We start from the raw sequence: 15,281 nt of genomic DNA, 5'->3' as shown, positions 1-15,281 counted from the left end.
TTCGATCCGTTTGTCTTCTTTCGCGTTGTCGTTCATGTCCATGTCCTCATCCGTACTACTTTCCTGCTGCTCGCGGTCAGATGTTCCAGTTTGTGTTTTACTCTTAAGAGTTGTTATAGTATGTTCGTTTTCGGCATTCGTTTCGTTGTTGTTGTTACTGGTTGTTGGTGCTTAATCCGGAGATGTTGGTTTTGCAGCTGTTAGTGGTTTAGCGTAAGATGGTTGTGTGCTGATTTCAGTTGGATTTGAGTTTTCCTTAACAGTTTCTACGCATGGTTTTGCGAGGTGCAGCTTCTTCGTGCAGAACTGGCACGTAGGAATTTGCCCTGGGTACGTGACTAGTGATGTCTGTTGAATGAGAGCATCGTCCCTTCCTAACAATGTGAACCTTAAGTAAGAGGGAATTGGCTCACACGCATTCTCACCACACGAACACCGTTAGGGATGCCCGGGAAAAATTCCTCCATGTATCATGTATAACGGAGTCTACTTCTCCGTATTTTTGCAAGCATTTTTTAATCGCGCCGTCAGGGGTACGCGTGGCCAAATCATGGACCCGAACTTCTACAGCGCCGTTCTCGATGTATACGGGAATGCTATATTTAACATTGCCGCATTCGGCGGTGTGCTGCATTTTGTTTCGCGAGGCGAATGACTCAGCTTGGTTAATGTTGTTGAACGAAATCAGCACGCAATGTTTGATATGATGCATTTGTAGGGTTTTCACTTCAGCCAGATTGAGTTCCATCTGCACTTTTAATAACTGTTCCACTTCCCGAATGGCTGGTCTTACGGGGCATTTTGAAAAATCAACAGCAACACAGTTCGGCCGCATCTGGGTTGCTCTTTGCTGGGCACCGTCACTCATCACTAAATCGCACAGTAGGTATAGGCTATTGTTATATGGACCGCTTCTGTGATAGGCACCGATTGATTTTTAGGTAGAATTGACTGTTTCACTTGCGCGGGACGATTTTTTGCTTCTGTTCAGGGTGAGATGTGAAAACAAACTGAGGTGTATAGTTGTTTTCATGTCAAAATGGATAAATTTGTCATCCGTGGCTTCGAAATTGCACACATTTTTAAAAAAATCGGCTAATTTTTGTTTCAAACATAGAAATGCTTCAGCCAAAAGTTACAATTTTCATTCAAATCGACTATTTTTTTAGTAAATATTACAAAATACAAAAAATATCACTGTTGTAATTTTTTTTGTGATGTAGGAATGTTATTTAACGTTAAGTGGTCTATTCGAAGAATAAATTTAATATTCGAAAAATTATATTTTTTAAAAAAAAAGTTCTCATAAGTTTGAAACGAAAATATTGCTACTGTCGTTTAACTGGTCAAAGTCAAGTAAAAATTCTCATATTCTCACAATTTCCAAAACTCTAAAACCCGCTTCGCTTGGAATATTCCTCACGTTCTTACTACCATAGGCGGCTCCAGCCGGATGGCAAAGGGAGGCACACATTTCTTACAAAATAGTGTCGAATTTTGGAAACTTATATCTTAACACGGTTTGTATTTACAGATTGGCGAATAGTTAGACAAATCACATCATCCTTGAATGCAATCACTATTATTTTTTCTCTACTAATCGTCAGAGAGTCCATTTCGCTATTGATTTTGTTAACATAAACAACACGTGGTGAATGTTTCTGTTTTTCAGTTAATCAAGCCCAATTTTACGCAACCGAATTTTCTAGGCACCATTTTTTCAAACAAATAAAGTCCTGTCAGTCAGTTGACATCTATTCGACCGAAGTCTTCGCAGTGGCGGCGCTAAGGGGGGCGAAGGGAGCCGCCGCCCCGAGCGGCAAAACTTGGGGGGCGGCAAATGCTGCTTAACATACTTATCTATTAGTGATTATCATTGTTCATTAATCGCGATAAACGTTAAGTTCGTGTGAAACGTTTGAATTCATATTGTTTTGGCGACTGTAAATGATTAAGGGCCGATTTCTTCACCCTCGCTTAGCTTTTAAACCAGGTTTACCAGTACGTTTAAACCTGGCGTTTAAGCGAGTGTGAAGAAATCGGCACTAAGAATGTGCACTGTGCACTGAGTGCACGCTGCTGTGAAAATCTAGCGAAATCGTCTTAGCGCACCAGCGGCTGCTCGTTCGGTGGGCCATTTGCGCTACTTCCGGAGGGTTAACGATCAGAAGTACGACGGATCTGACGGAACAAAACAATATATCTGAACCTGAACCTCAAACGTAACAATCGTAGCAAATGCAAGCAAAAATTGTTTTTAAAAAATCCTTTATCAGGCTATTTTTGAGAAAAAAACTATAATGTCCTGAAGTTAACAAAAGGAAGAATAAAGGTGGAAGTGCAGTTTATGTCTCACAAATAAGGAACCAGAAAAATTGGATTCTTACTGCTGTAATTGAAAGTAAATTTGATGTAAATTTTTTTCTTATGTATCTTATGGCAAATATATCCAACATGCTATACGGCGTTTAATTTAATTTCAATAACGTTTCCAAACTTTTGGGAAATTCCAACATTTACAATTGCAATTGGTTTTTGACAACAGCGAAATCTTTGCACTAACTCTTTTAACACTCTTGTTACCTACCGTACCAATCAGTCTAATGCCACCATGCCCTTTGCTGTATCAATATGTCGTCTCAAGATTACTCCGTTAATTGCCATTTGTCCCCAGCTTCGCAGGGCACGAGGACTCCTCAGGTTCCCTCCACCGTGGTCGACCTACCTTGCTCGTTGTGACTACTTGTGCCAGTCGGATTAGTTTCGGAAACCATTTTTACCGGGTTGTCCGCGACTATAACGACGTGTCCAAATCACCACATCCTCGTATACTTTGCTGTGTGAACGATGGATAGTATAGTCCCATAGCCACAACGTGATCTTCTGATGCCATTGGCGGAGTCTCAGTTTTGTGCCTTGAACACCACTTTGACTGTCCTTTTTTGTTCGACTTTCGAACAATAATTGAGTGTGTAATTGAAAATCGCACATTTATCGTGACTTCCTTTATGACTTATCTGCACTTAGTTTATAAAGTAAATCGAGATATCGAAATTGGAATATACAAAAGGACGAAAACTATTTTTTTAGAAAATCCTTGGAAAGTGACAATCGAAACCATCAATATAGAGTGCCAACAGATCACTAAAGTTTGAAGACATGTAAAAAATAACTACACTGCAGATTTGTTTTTCGAGGTTAGGTGCTTGATGCCGAGGGCCGGAGTATTTCTTCAGAAGACATTATGACGGACTGACAGCATCTAAATGCCGGTTTACATAGTTAAGATCGACGGTGTTGTTACCATTTCGATTAGGTGCGTGGGGTGAAGCGGTTGTTTCAAGGACCGCTTTCTCCAGAGATTGAAGATTTTGAATGGCAATCGCACAGGACGGGACAAAATTGTATGACCCTTCAAACTCGTATCCTTTGGCAGTATTGCTGTGTTGGATTTGTTCTTCACAAGGTTCATACCGTAGGTCATGGTTTGCACTAAATAAAGGCAAATAGGCCATTGTAGTAATAAAACCGTAAGTGGCAAGTACGCAGAGAATCTAAATCCAATCCAAGCCGTTCTAAGCACTTTTTTACAGAAATGCTAAAGAAAACCACGTCTCACCACAACAAATCGTTATGCTCTCTTGGCTCGGGAAGAGTATGACTCTAACGATCCCCATCGTGAGACATCTGTTACTGCCCCTAAAAACTGTAGTCGAACGAGATTTGTTGTAAAGGTAAAAACGCTTTTAATCCACCTAACAGTGTGATGAGACATTTCTTATAACTCTTATCACTCTCTTCGGATATTATATCGTTTGAGAACATTTAGAACTTGATGTTTCGCGATGTTTTTGATAACACATACTACATGGGATAGTGGCAGGACTCAGAGAATCGCTCAAATCAGCATAGGACAACATCAGTGCTAGAAATCTCAAACCAAATCAATGGGAAAGCGAAAAAATGGCCCATAAAATAGACATTCCAACGAATTATTGTTACTGCTCTGTTAATAAAATATCTAAATTGTGGTGGGAAAACTGAATTTTCCTAAAGGGGTTATTTATTTATCATTCGCATGTATGAAAAAAGCCTTACGTTTACATTTGTGAGTATCGCCCTTTTCACAAAAAAAGCGTTGAAATGAAATCGCAGCTCCTGATATCACGTTATCTCTGAAGTGCATGCGTGCATAGTTCCAAATTTTACTTCGACATCGACTTTTTCTAAAGGTGACTTCCCAGTAGTATCCTTGATTTGAATTATTACCGCTAATCCTAATGCCAAGGAACAAATAAAAACCTCTCGAAAACGAACCGTTTGGGGAAATCATCATCATTACTGGAATTTTCATTTTCACGAAACTTTTCGATAGCCTTCCGTCACTTGCGTTAATGCACTGGGTGCACAGTGCTCTGAAAATCTAGCGAAATCGTCTTAGGGCACCAGTGGGTCTAATTCAGATCTATCTGCGCGGCGACTTTACTCTGTAAATAATACTATAAATTTCTATTCCATAATTTTCAGTTCAGCAATTCGAGAGTGCTCACCGCAAGCCATGAAAAATAGACTACGTTGTGAAGCGATGGTCACTATTTATTAAAAAATCACGGTTAAATAAAAAATTAAACTATTAAAAAATTTCAAATAGTTTATAATTTTCACAAACTTATTAGGAAAAATTATTTAATAAGCTTTCGTAATATTGTGTAGGAAAAAAGCTGAAAATTTCAGTATTTTCTCTATCTGCAACATATAAACCCTTAAGTATACCAATTAATTGGTATACGAATTGGAATAGGTTCGCCAAATTTTGGAAGAAGTCTATAAAATAACCTCTTGAAAGCTACCTAAAAATTGTTGTAGTTCGATGCAATAAAAAAATCATATTTGGCAATTCATATTTGGCTGATACAATTGGGGTGTCAATGTATTATAATAGATATTCAGTATTCGAAGAAGTTGTGAACGAGTGTAGAACGACTTTGTTTCTACTTACTTGAAGTCAGCGGCGTAGCCAGAAATTCGGTTTGGCGGGGGTTTGGTGAAAATCGATCTTACTGTCCAAACGGCATAATTCCGAAACCATAATTTTTGAAGTTTTAAAATTATGCAGAATTATTTTCCAGAAAATAGTAACAAGGTTCGTGTCTTTAGCGAATTTGTTGCGACTTTATTGTAGTCATGAATATTAACCTGAGAAAATTCACCATAAATACTTCTTGGACGATATACCGTCAAAATTATTTTATCAAATGATGCGCTGTTTAACGTTTGTAAAACTCATCGAAGATACTAAACCTCCGAAATTGGCGGTTTCGAAATGATGTTATCTTGACCTTAAATTACTGTTTTTAAACATTTGACCTATACATACAATTGGTCATACAACAAAAATCAAATGCTCATCAAAATCGATCAGAACCTGCTAGAGTCGAATGGAAATCGTCATTTTTCATAAATTTCTCTCTACATTCGGAAAGTGTTATCCTCGTTATTAATCATATTACGTTTTCGTCTCAACTCGACGCATTCCCAAAATAAAAACCTGTTTTAATCCATCTAGTGGTGCAATTGTGCTTGTCTCATTTGTCCAGACTACGATTCCATGGCTGATTATGTTCAATACAATGGTGGATATGAATATTACATGTTCAGTACGATTTGCACATACATACAATGGATCGACAGCCACGATCTTGAGATACTATGTGATACTGAAACATCGCTTGAAACCAGCGGCGGATCATGGAGAAAGATCCGGGAGGTCCAGGTCCTGCCGAAAATTTTCAATTTGTTAAGAAATTTTAAACTAGTTTTAATTTTAAAGTAGCAACCCCTCACTGCATACTCCCTCCGGGCCGGTATGATTGACGATTTTTAGAGTGATTGCATAACCTTTCTATATGAGAAAGGCAAAAATGTACCAAAGTCCAAAGAAGTCAATTTTTGTCAAACATCTCAATGTTTCATGCATTTTAAAGTCATTTGGCATCAAAAATACAAATTTGATTTTGAAAATTTTTCATTTCAGTTTATATGAGAATTTGCGGTGTGATTGCACTCTTCAACTCGTAACTCCGGAACCGGAAGTCCAATCAATAAAAAATTCAATAGCAGCCGATGGGAAGGTTGTACCTTTCATTTGAGACTAACTTTGTGTAAATCGGTCCAACCATCTCTGAGAAACTGAGGTCACATTTTTTTCCACATACACACATACATACACACACAGACATTTTCCGATCTCGACGAACTCAGTCGATTGGCATATGACACTCGGTCCTCCGGGTCGGGAGTGAATGAGAAAGGCAAAAACATTTTTGGCAAATGTTGAAAGTTATGCATTTTTTTGGTGAGCAGTTCTATGTTTCATAGACATTAAATCAATTTTAACTTCGCTTCCTATTAAATAAAGACCCTTATTACAATACATTTCTACAAAAACGAGATCAATTTGAAAATAAATCTGTGGATTATGATTGATTACAGAACTCTGGAATTTTCTATTGGAATGTTTTCAGGCAGGAATTTGATATTGATGCATTTAGACAACTGTGAAATCAAAACCAATAGATCAGTTACATATCAGGACCCCATTCCGACAATTTATCAAAAGTCCTAATGATGTTAACAACAACAGGTTATCAATCCATGCAGTGAGAAGGTTCGCACAAATAAACATTTTTGTACTGATTAGGTGTCAAGTTCCTTCCAGACAACTTGGAAGTGTTCGGTGATTATTTCTAGCGGTTGTAGATAGTAAAATGAAATACAAAATTCGTTTTATCGAAATAATGTTTAGCTTATTTCAATGGATTATTACTATATTGAACAATAAATTGGCGACAAAGAGTAATAAACGAACAACAAGCCATAACTTTTAAAGTATTCAAAATAGATATTTGAAGTCTTCAGTAAAGTTATTCGCAAAAGTAAGAGCTACAAATTTGCTGAAGACATCATTTCGATATAGTCACTTCCAAGAAAATTTGTGAAAATATCTCACTCATAGGGGGATTAATCAGCAAAAGCACAATTCCAGAAGAAAGGCCATATTACCTCCATTAAATTCTCCGAAGATACTATTGACCTAAAATAAGCCGTTTTGGCGTTAATAATAGATTATATGTTTTTTGTCATATTTCTGGCAATGGGAAATGATAAAAATCTTTCGTCCGCATTTAATGTTAAATATATCTTTTGATAATAGTCCGATTTCTACAATCTATAGCTTGTTCGAAAGGTATTCGTTAAAGCTGTCTAAAAACATATAAATTGTTAATCTATATTGTCAATTTCGGCAGATAATTTCAAAAAACTGCAAAAAACGCCATTTTTACGCATTCAAACATTCATATCTTGGAAACTAAACATCAGAATCAAAAACAAATTAACAGCGTTCATACTGTTTTTTAGTTCTTTCATTTAAAATTGGTTTGGATAAGATCGGTTCAGCCATTGCTGAGAAACACGAATGAGAATTTGTCCGTTACATACACACACAGACATTGTCCCAAATCGTCGAGCTGAGTCGATTGGTATATAAGACTCGGCCCTCCGGGCCTCGAAAAAAATCTTGAAAGTTTGAGCGAATTCTATACATTTCTTTTATAAGAAATGTAAAACATTTGTCATGAGCGACCGAATATAACAGCTACAAGAAGCGCTGGCACAAAGCCGAAGCAAACGGCTCCAGGTCTTGGAAAATTGAGAGCTTCCAGCGTTACAAGAAACACAAAAAAGTGGGTTATCTTCTCGCTGATAAACGATCTAACTTTCTTCGTGGCCTTTGCTAGAGGTGGCCTACTTTACTGCCCATGATCAAATATATGTCCATTTTTTTGTTGCTATGCAACTATGAAAACGACCATTAAGTTTGCAACAATTTTCGCTATTTTCAATTGGAAGTCATTGCAGTTCATTATTTAATCTTCTATCAACTTTAGATTTGATTTCAATGCTATTTATTGTGAATGAATCTAGTCCCATTCAGATAGGGCCGTTGCGTACTTTTTTGTCACAGTTGGTGACATTTCAGATTAGTGCGCCATTTTCAATTCGACTCACGAACAGTAAATTAGCGTGCATAGCGCATTTATCCTACTTATTTTATACAGTAGATTTCAGCGTTCCTCTAAGTTTGGCGCCCTTGGCGGCGGTCAACCTGACCAACCAAACACTACAGGTTTGCATAGCCCATTGGCCAACCAGCTCAATGAACATTTTGTAACTGATTTGCTTCGTACCGTATCGTACTTTGTTCGACCGAAAACCCGACCCTAAAGTACCTGCCAGAATACATTTCTGAATTTCTCTGCTGGTGGGCTCATCGGCGGTCACCATGCTGACCATACAATCCTCCGGTAAAATCTCTTCCTCTTAAGTCTTCTAAATCACCCAGTGAATTGCTCTACCCAATTACCTCCTCTGTCACACGGCAGATAATCTTTATTATTCTTCAATTCTGATACTCAATTAGATTCGGTGTTGTCGTAAGCAGCGCGTGTCTACGGGCTGATTAGCGCACTACTATCAGCGTCTACTGATTCACCATTTAGATCTTTGTCATAATACTGTTTCTACCTATCGATCATTTCAAACATATTTCCCGTGATACATAGCCTTCGCGAGAATGATTCGCCATCTTGTAAAACTTCTTTGTCTTATTATCGTCGTATAACTATATCGCCTCGTTATCTGGATCTACCGTCTTTTTCGTCAGAATAGCGAAATTCCATCGTGAGCAGCTGTCATAGAAACGCTCCAGATCCGCCTAAAATGCATCTTTGTCGTTCGCTGGTCTCGCTTTGTGTAGGCAGTGAACGTTGAAGATACGGTAGTTGAAGAAACGGGCTTTTGCTTGTCACTACACACATTCTCTTGCTGTTACTTGAGCAAGCGTGGGCGAATCTTGTCTAGCACTATAAAACGCAGCTTGTTTGTTGTACCGCCGCTGTGGTAGAATGTGGCTGCTCGATGCTAGCTTTTTCACATCTTCTGCCCTGTCGAGTAAAGTTTCTGCAATACTACGACACCGAAGTTACGAGTTTACAGTCCATCGTGCAAAATTCGGTCGATCACTTGGAAGCCAAGCGACTTACAGTTCCAAATTTCTAATAGCACTCTTTTTTTCGTAGCATGACTTAATTAATCCGATCCGTACGCAAAGCTGTGTTTCCGGACGGCTTGTTACACCTGCACAAAACTCCTATACTGAAGGTGACGATAGCCCACAGATTATCCGTTGTGTGTCCAACAAAAAGAAAACAGGCCGGCAGGTTACACGGGTACCCGCTAATCAAAAAGTTTGTAGCTTTGTCAATTTTTAATCGATTTAGAACACTTTTGGATGTTTTGAATTCAGGAAATCAGCCACTTATAGAATCAGTGAAATAGAACACGACGAATATATCTGGTTAATCCCGCTAATCCGGAAGGATATTCCAGTACTGAGACACAATTTGTAACCTTGAAATTAATTCGGAGGGTTCTTATCGTTGTGGGATCATATGACGATTTGACCTCGGAACGGTCACTCACGGCCTTGCGGGTACCTGCTGCGGAAAGAGCGTTGCGGGGTTGTATATTGTTATACATTTTATATCCCAGTATTGGAACTTACCTCCAGAAATCCGAATAGCTGCATTTTTACAGATTCTAAAAGTGGTTGAGTTCTGGAATTCAAAACATCCAAATGTGTCTATATTGGATAAAAATGCCATAGCTACGAGTATTTCGGTTTTAGGGGTACTCGGGTACCCTGCCGGGCTTTTACGGGTTAAATAAATCCAAAATTTCATGAATTAAAATCTGCAAAGGAGTTCGCTGTCGGACACATAACGGTTAAGTGCGATCTTGTGAACAAAGTTGCAACCACACTTTGCTCACCGCGATTAATACGCAACGCTGCCGCAAAGCTACTTGGTCAAGTTTGAATACGTTTTATTCTGTTGATTCCAAATGGATAGAAAGTGTATTCATTTCATTATTGAAAGTTTAATAAAAAATTCTTTTTAGGTGCAATATGTGCACCACCGCGGAAAACTGTATTGATGAAATAGTTTGGTTAGTCGGAGATATGTAAGAGGGCGACAAATTTATCTTTTAGCCCCGAGTGGCAAAAAGCCTAGCGCCGCCACTGAGTCTTCGTTCTATGAAAAGCAGATTTCCGTTAAAACCTACCAGAGACCACAACTAGCACAAGGAACTGAAGGACTTAGGCTCACTCTTAATTTAAATACCTATAGGTTTAACACAAGGAAGTCACTTAGGATAATTGATTTTTGGTTTACTCGTTAAAAATAGATGCCAATATGGTGAAAAACTGAACTATGAATTATGTGGCGAATCCGTCTTCGAGAAGGCTACAAATGTCACCGTGCAAATAAACAACCTAACAGTAGCCCCAAACAACCGATCAGAACCCGAATCCGTCAGCTGTACGACCAGGAGCAGACGAAATTTGGTGGATGTATCATGATCGACGATGGAACTTATGCGAAAACCAATTTCAAATTAATGCAGGGGCTCGAATTTTACAAGGCTGCTGCCAACAGTTTCTAGCAGAATAGAGTTTGTTTTTGAAACAAATGGTTTGGCTAGGGAACTGTTCCTGTGGCAAGAACATCACCATGAGCAGTCCCATGATGGCTCAATTATATTATTTCTGAATCTAGCCAGCTGTCATGACAGCAAGGACTTGCTGCAATAGGTGAAAATTGCGTCCAATTGTGTGTGTGCGTGTTTTTACTTGGCTTTTACGCAGACCCAGCACACGTTCAACAGTTAGACCATAGTCGTCCATTTCGAGTGATATCATCCATTGAGTGCCAGAGTGAGGGACTCTGAACAGAAAAGATAACTCTGAATCCTACTCCTCTGACCTTCACTAAGAAGTCCTACATTTTTCTGATTCCCCGGATTCCACTTAAAATGACTACTTGGCGGATCGTGCTACTTAGCTGGTCGTGCTAGTTCGCTGGGCTCATAACCGCCCTATCAGTCCTTCCGTTTCACTGGTGCCCCGACGACCCTATACTGGTGGTTTGTCGCGTTCGGTGCTACTCGGCATAGTTCCCAACGGTGGAACTAGCCTACTTCAGCGGAGAGCTCCCCGACGAAAGAATGCAACCAGCCCGCAACCATTGACCATTCTTGCTTCGATGCAGTACTATAGAATAACGAAGTCTGTCCGGCGATTCCGGGTGAAGGATTGAGTCCGGTTTACTGGTGATCCGACGATTCAAGCCGGTGATTCGCTACGGACTGCTCGGAATAATTTCCGACAGTGAATCTTTCCTACTCCTACGAAGAGTTCCCTGGCAGTGAAAGATCTTCCGAAACCGATGCTACCCGGCAGATGCCGAGGTCGGTCCTGCGATTCTGGGTGGAGGGTTGACTTCCAGTTCACACGCGCCCGGACGACTATTTGCCGGTGCTACTTCACGTTATACTCGAACTAGTCCCCGGCGGTGGGCGTAGCCTACTCCAACGTAAAAATTGCCCGACGTCGAAAGTTCTCTCGTAACTGTTACCATGATTCTGGTCGGTTAGGTGCCGAGGTCAGTCCTGCGATTCCGAGGGGGGATGACTTCCGGTTCTCTATCGTCGACGATGCATCTGCTCAGTCTAGTCCCCGACGGTGGATCTAGCCTACTCCGGTCACACCTGCTGGTCTACTTCATCTCTCTTCAGCAGGCTGACTAGTCTGGTGCCATGGTCTGTCCGACGATTCCGGTTAGAGTGTAACTTCCGGTTCATCGGTGCCTCGACGACACGAAGCCGTGTCCTGCTACGTTGCTGTTTGTTGCTCCTCTCGCCATCCTCAACGCCAATGATGTTCACTTCGTTTTTCTCGTCCTCGAATCGTGGACATTAGAAGACCACGTGGTCAAACGTTTACTCTGCATCACCGCACGCAATGCATAACAAGACAAGAACTGCGTCATGTGTGCTTTGTTTACCCATACAGACAGGCATGAAATTAGTCGATGGGTCCATTTACCGTTTACAGCGTTATCCTACCGATGTTGCCACTTGTTTAAGGTATCAACTCGGGCTTTTTATCGGACTCCTCTTGTGCCTCTAATCCTATAACAATCGCTATCTTCTTCTAGATTTAAAGGAATCGTTCCAGCTATCAGGTAGGCTGCCTCTGACGAGATAGTTTGATACGTGCTAGACACCCGCATGGACATCAGCTTGAACGTACTGTTCAGCCGAGATGTGTTCCTCTTTGTCTGCAGTACCGTCACCCAAGTTTTTTACTGCTGCTGATCGCCGAATTGTTGGGCATGATCCGAGACAGTACCGAGATCACTTTTACGGCCCTCCCGCATGCGTGGTCGATGTGGCAATTAAAGCTTAGCTGGTCGTCTATCATCACTCCCAGTTGTCTAACTTCCCGCATTGAGTCGAAGATACACTCTCCGACCGAAATTCTCGCCTGCTACACTGTTTTTCGGTTGTTTATCAAAACCATCTCAGTTTTGTGGTGAGCTAACGCGAGCTTCTTCTCACGCATCCAGTCTTCCACAACATCTATCGCCTCCGTTGAGATTATTTCTACTTCCTCTGGTGATTCGCCGATTACTAGGAGCATCACGTCACCCGCAAAACCGACAATCTTCACGCCCCTGGGGAGGCTCAGCTTCAGCACTCCGTCATACATAGCATTCCAAAGAGTTGGGTTTAGTCAAGAACCCTGTAAAACGCTCGCTGTTACGGATACACTGCTTTTTCCGGCGTCAGTTTCGTAGATCAGTTGCCGTTTCAGCAAGTAGTTCCTCAGAATCCTACAAGGGATCATCCATAAATGACGTAGCATTATATGGGGGAGGGGGGAGTTTTGCATTTTGTGATAACGGGGGAGGGGGTAGGGGGTCATATCAGGCTACGTAGCTTTTTTAAAGGGGAATAACTAACATTGTTCTTCATTTTAAAAAAAATGCGGAGACAGGGAGGTGGGAAAAGTTACCGTCAAGCCACGTAATTACCAGGGAGGGGGGGGGCTATTTAGATGTTTGTGACAAAATGCTACGATGCGGGAGGGGGGTGTCGTTTATGGATGATCCCCAAAGGTACTCGGGAACTCTCAGTCTGTGCAGCGATTCGGCGATTGTAGAAGAACTAGCACTGTCGGAGGCCTTTTTTACGTTCAGTGTAACCACTGTGTTTACTTATACTGCGTCATTCTACTGATGAGATTTAACTTCAGTTATCACCGGAAAGATTTCTGGAGATGATTCATGTCAAATTTTAACGCTAGGTTAGATATATTCTATAGAAACGCGACGCGCGCGGGACAGGACACGACGTCTAGTAGATGGTCAACAACGAGTCTGTCGAAATTGCCGGATTATCGTTACCGGTATTACCGGTACCACAACCTTGACCCCATGCTTTGCTCGTTACTAACAAAACTGATCACCCTGTTGATAAATTCGAAAATATTAGCATGTTGAAGTAGGAAAATGCGTATATCTTTCTACCAAACAGCTTCTGGTCGAATAGGGGAGTACGTGCCCCCTCCATGCCCCTCCCTGGAGCCGCCAGTGCTTACTACTTAAATCGCTAAACAGATATCCAATGAGAAATTTAGTTCATGCTAATATACACATAATGCAATAGTTTTTTACCAAACATGGCCCAACCAATATATCCTTAAGGAACCATCATTATCAACAAATGGCATTACGTTTTCCATAAATTATCATTTATCTTTTTCTTCTTCCATCAGATCCATATTCCGACTTGTAGAATTAAACATATTTCCTTTAACATTAACAGGTAGCCTGGATCCACATAGACCGGCAGATGATACTGACGATACATAGGCACGTAATATCACGAATTCCGCGGTACAGTGTGACCTACGACAACTCCAATACGTGGCTGCTGCACGTTAACCAGGCCCAGCAGGATGACCGGGGTTACTATATGTGCCAAGTCAACACGAACCCTATGATCAGCCAGGTTGGATACCTGCAAGTAGTCGGTGAGTGAATGATAAAATAAAATACACAACTACAAAAAATAATATAAGTGTGCTAAAACCGCACGTAGTTTTTCGGCAAATAGACGAAAGATGATGAAAAATTACGTTACGTTAGGACCGAACATTGTAAGCATTTGTATATTTTGAATTCTTGTAGCCACGGCTATATATATCTATAGTAAAAGGTATAACACTAATCAAAAAGACGAAACCCCAATCTAATTCTTGGGAAAGTTTTTTTGATTATTATAAGATTCATACCTTCGATAAAAATATATATTTCGTTGTCCAAAATTTTGAATGATGAGTTTTATTGTATTACTCATTTTATGGATGGTAGGGATCAACGTATCCCTCAAAAAAGCCCAACCATCAGATTCCAGATTTTGTTCCTCGATATGCTGTATACCCACGATAATAAGATTGAATAGTCCATGGACACTTAATTTTCTCCAGTAGGTTTCCCACAAATATCTAATGTTATGTATGCCGCTCAATGCACGATTTGTCCTTTTTCTATGCACATTCTTTACAAGTCTTTCCGGAACCTGTTCCAAGGTATTGAAACGTATGAACAGTACTAGTACTTTCATTAACTGTAAATCCATCTTTATTTGAGCATAGCAAAACTCGCAATCATCAATCTACCAATTCATAGTGGAAACTATGCGGTGAATGAAAATTAATTCAGTCTCGTTACATTAAGAAATCATGCACTTACTTAGAAACTTACATCCAGCACAGCTCATCTACACGTGATTAGAAGCCTTAACGGCTACAAGTCTATGTCTGAGGGCTGAAATGTGTGAGCTTCTTCCCTTCATATTATTAGATTAAAAGATTGTTCTAGTTCAACACTGCGAAATGGCCTGACCCGGGAAGACATCCAGCGCCTCCGCTCCTACTATCCATATGCTAAAAGGAAAGTTTTGCTCTCCAACATTGCTTCTTATATTCTCGACGAAGTCTATCCAATTAGAAGTTGTATCGTTTATGTTTCAACAATCTGCTGCTTGCCACTCTACAACCGAACTAGTATTTCTATCGCTTCGCCCGTGGAGAAGCTTGTGGCCTGTGCAGCATTGTTCAGGTTGTGCTAGCGGTAATAAACTTATGAGGTTGTCGAGGGTTGCAAACGTGTTCCTAATGTTTCTGCTGCATAAAGACCAAAAGTTCAATATGTATAAGGATATCCAATATTCATGTGTGTTTGCTACTAGAAAAGAGGAGTTGTGGTGCATTTCGCATAAGCAGATTTATTGTTTGTGCCGTAGCGAAATAG

General features: G+C 40.4%; 1 protein-coding gene across 1 annotated transcript in view; it reads left to right on the top strand.

Moving 5' to 3' along the window:
• LOC131693386 (lachesin) overlaps positions 1-15,281 on the top strand; it is a 370,087-nt gene that overhangs the window by 272,460 nt on the left and 82,346 nt on the right. Inside the window, exon 4 of the mRNA XM_058981155.1 lies at positions 13,792-13,999. Coding sequence (XP_058837138.1) covers positions 13,792-13,999 — 208 coding nt within the window. The remainder of the gene's footprint in view (positions 1-13,791; positions 14,000-15,281) is intronic.

The sequence above is a fragment of the Topomyia yanbarensis genome, chromosome 3 (assembly GCF_030247195.1).
Source record: "Topomyia yanbarensis strain Yona2022 chromosome 3, ASM3024719v1, whole genome shotgun sequence".
Taxonomy (NCBI): Eukaryota; Metazoa; Arthropoda; class Insecta; order Diptera; family Culicidae; genus Topomyia; species Topomyia yanbarensis.
This window is presented reverse-complemented; position numbering and strand designations above follow the sequence as displayed.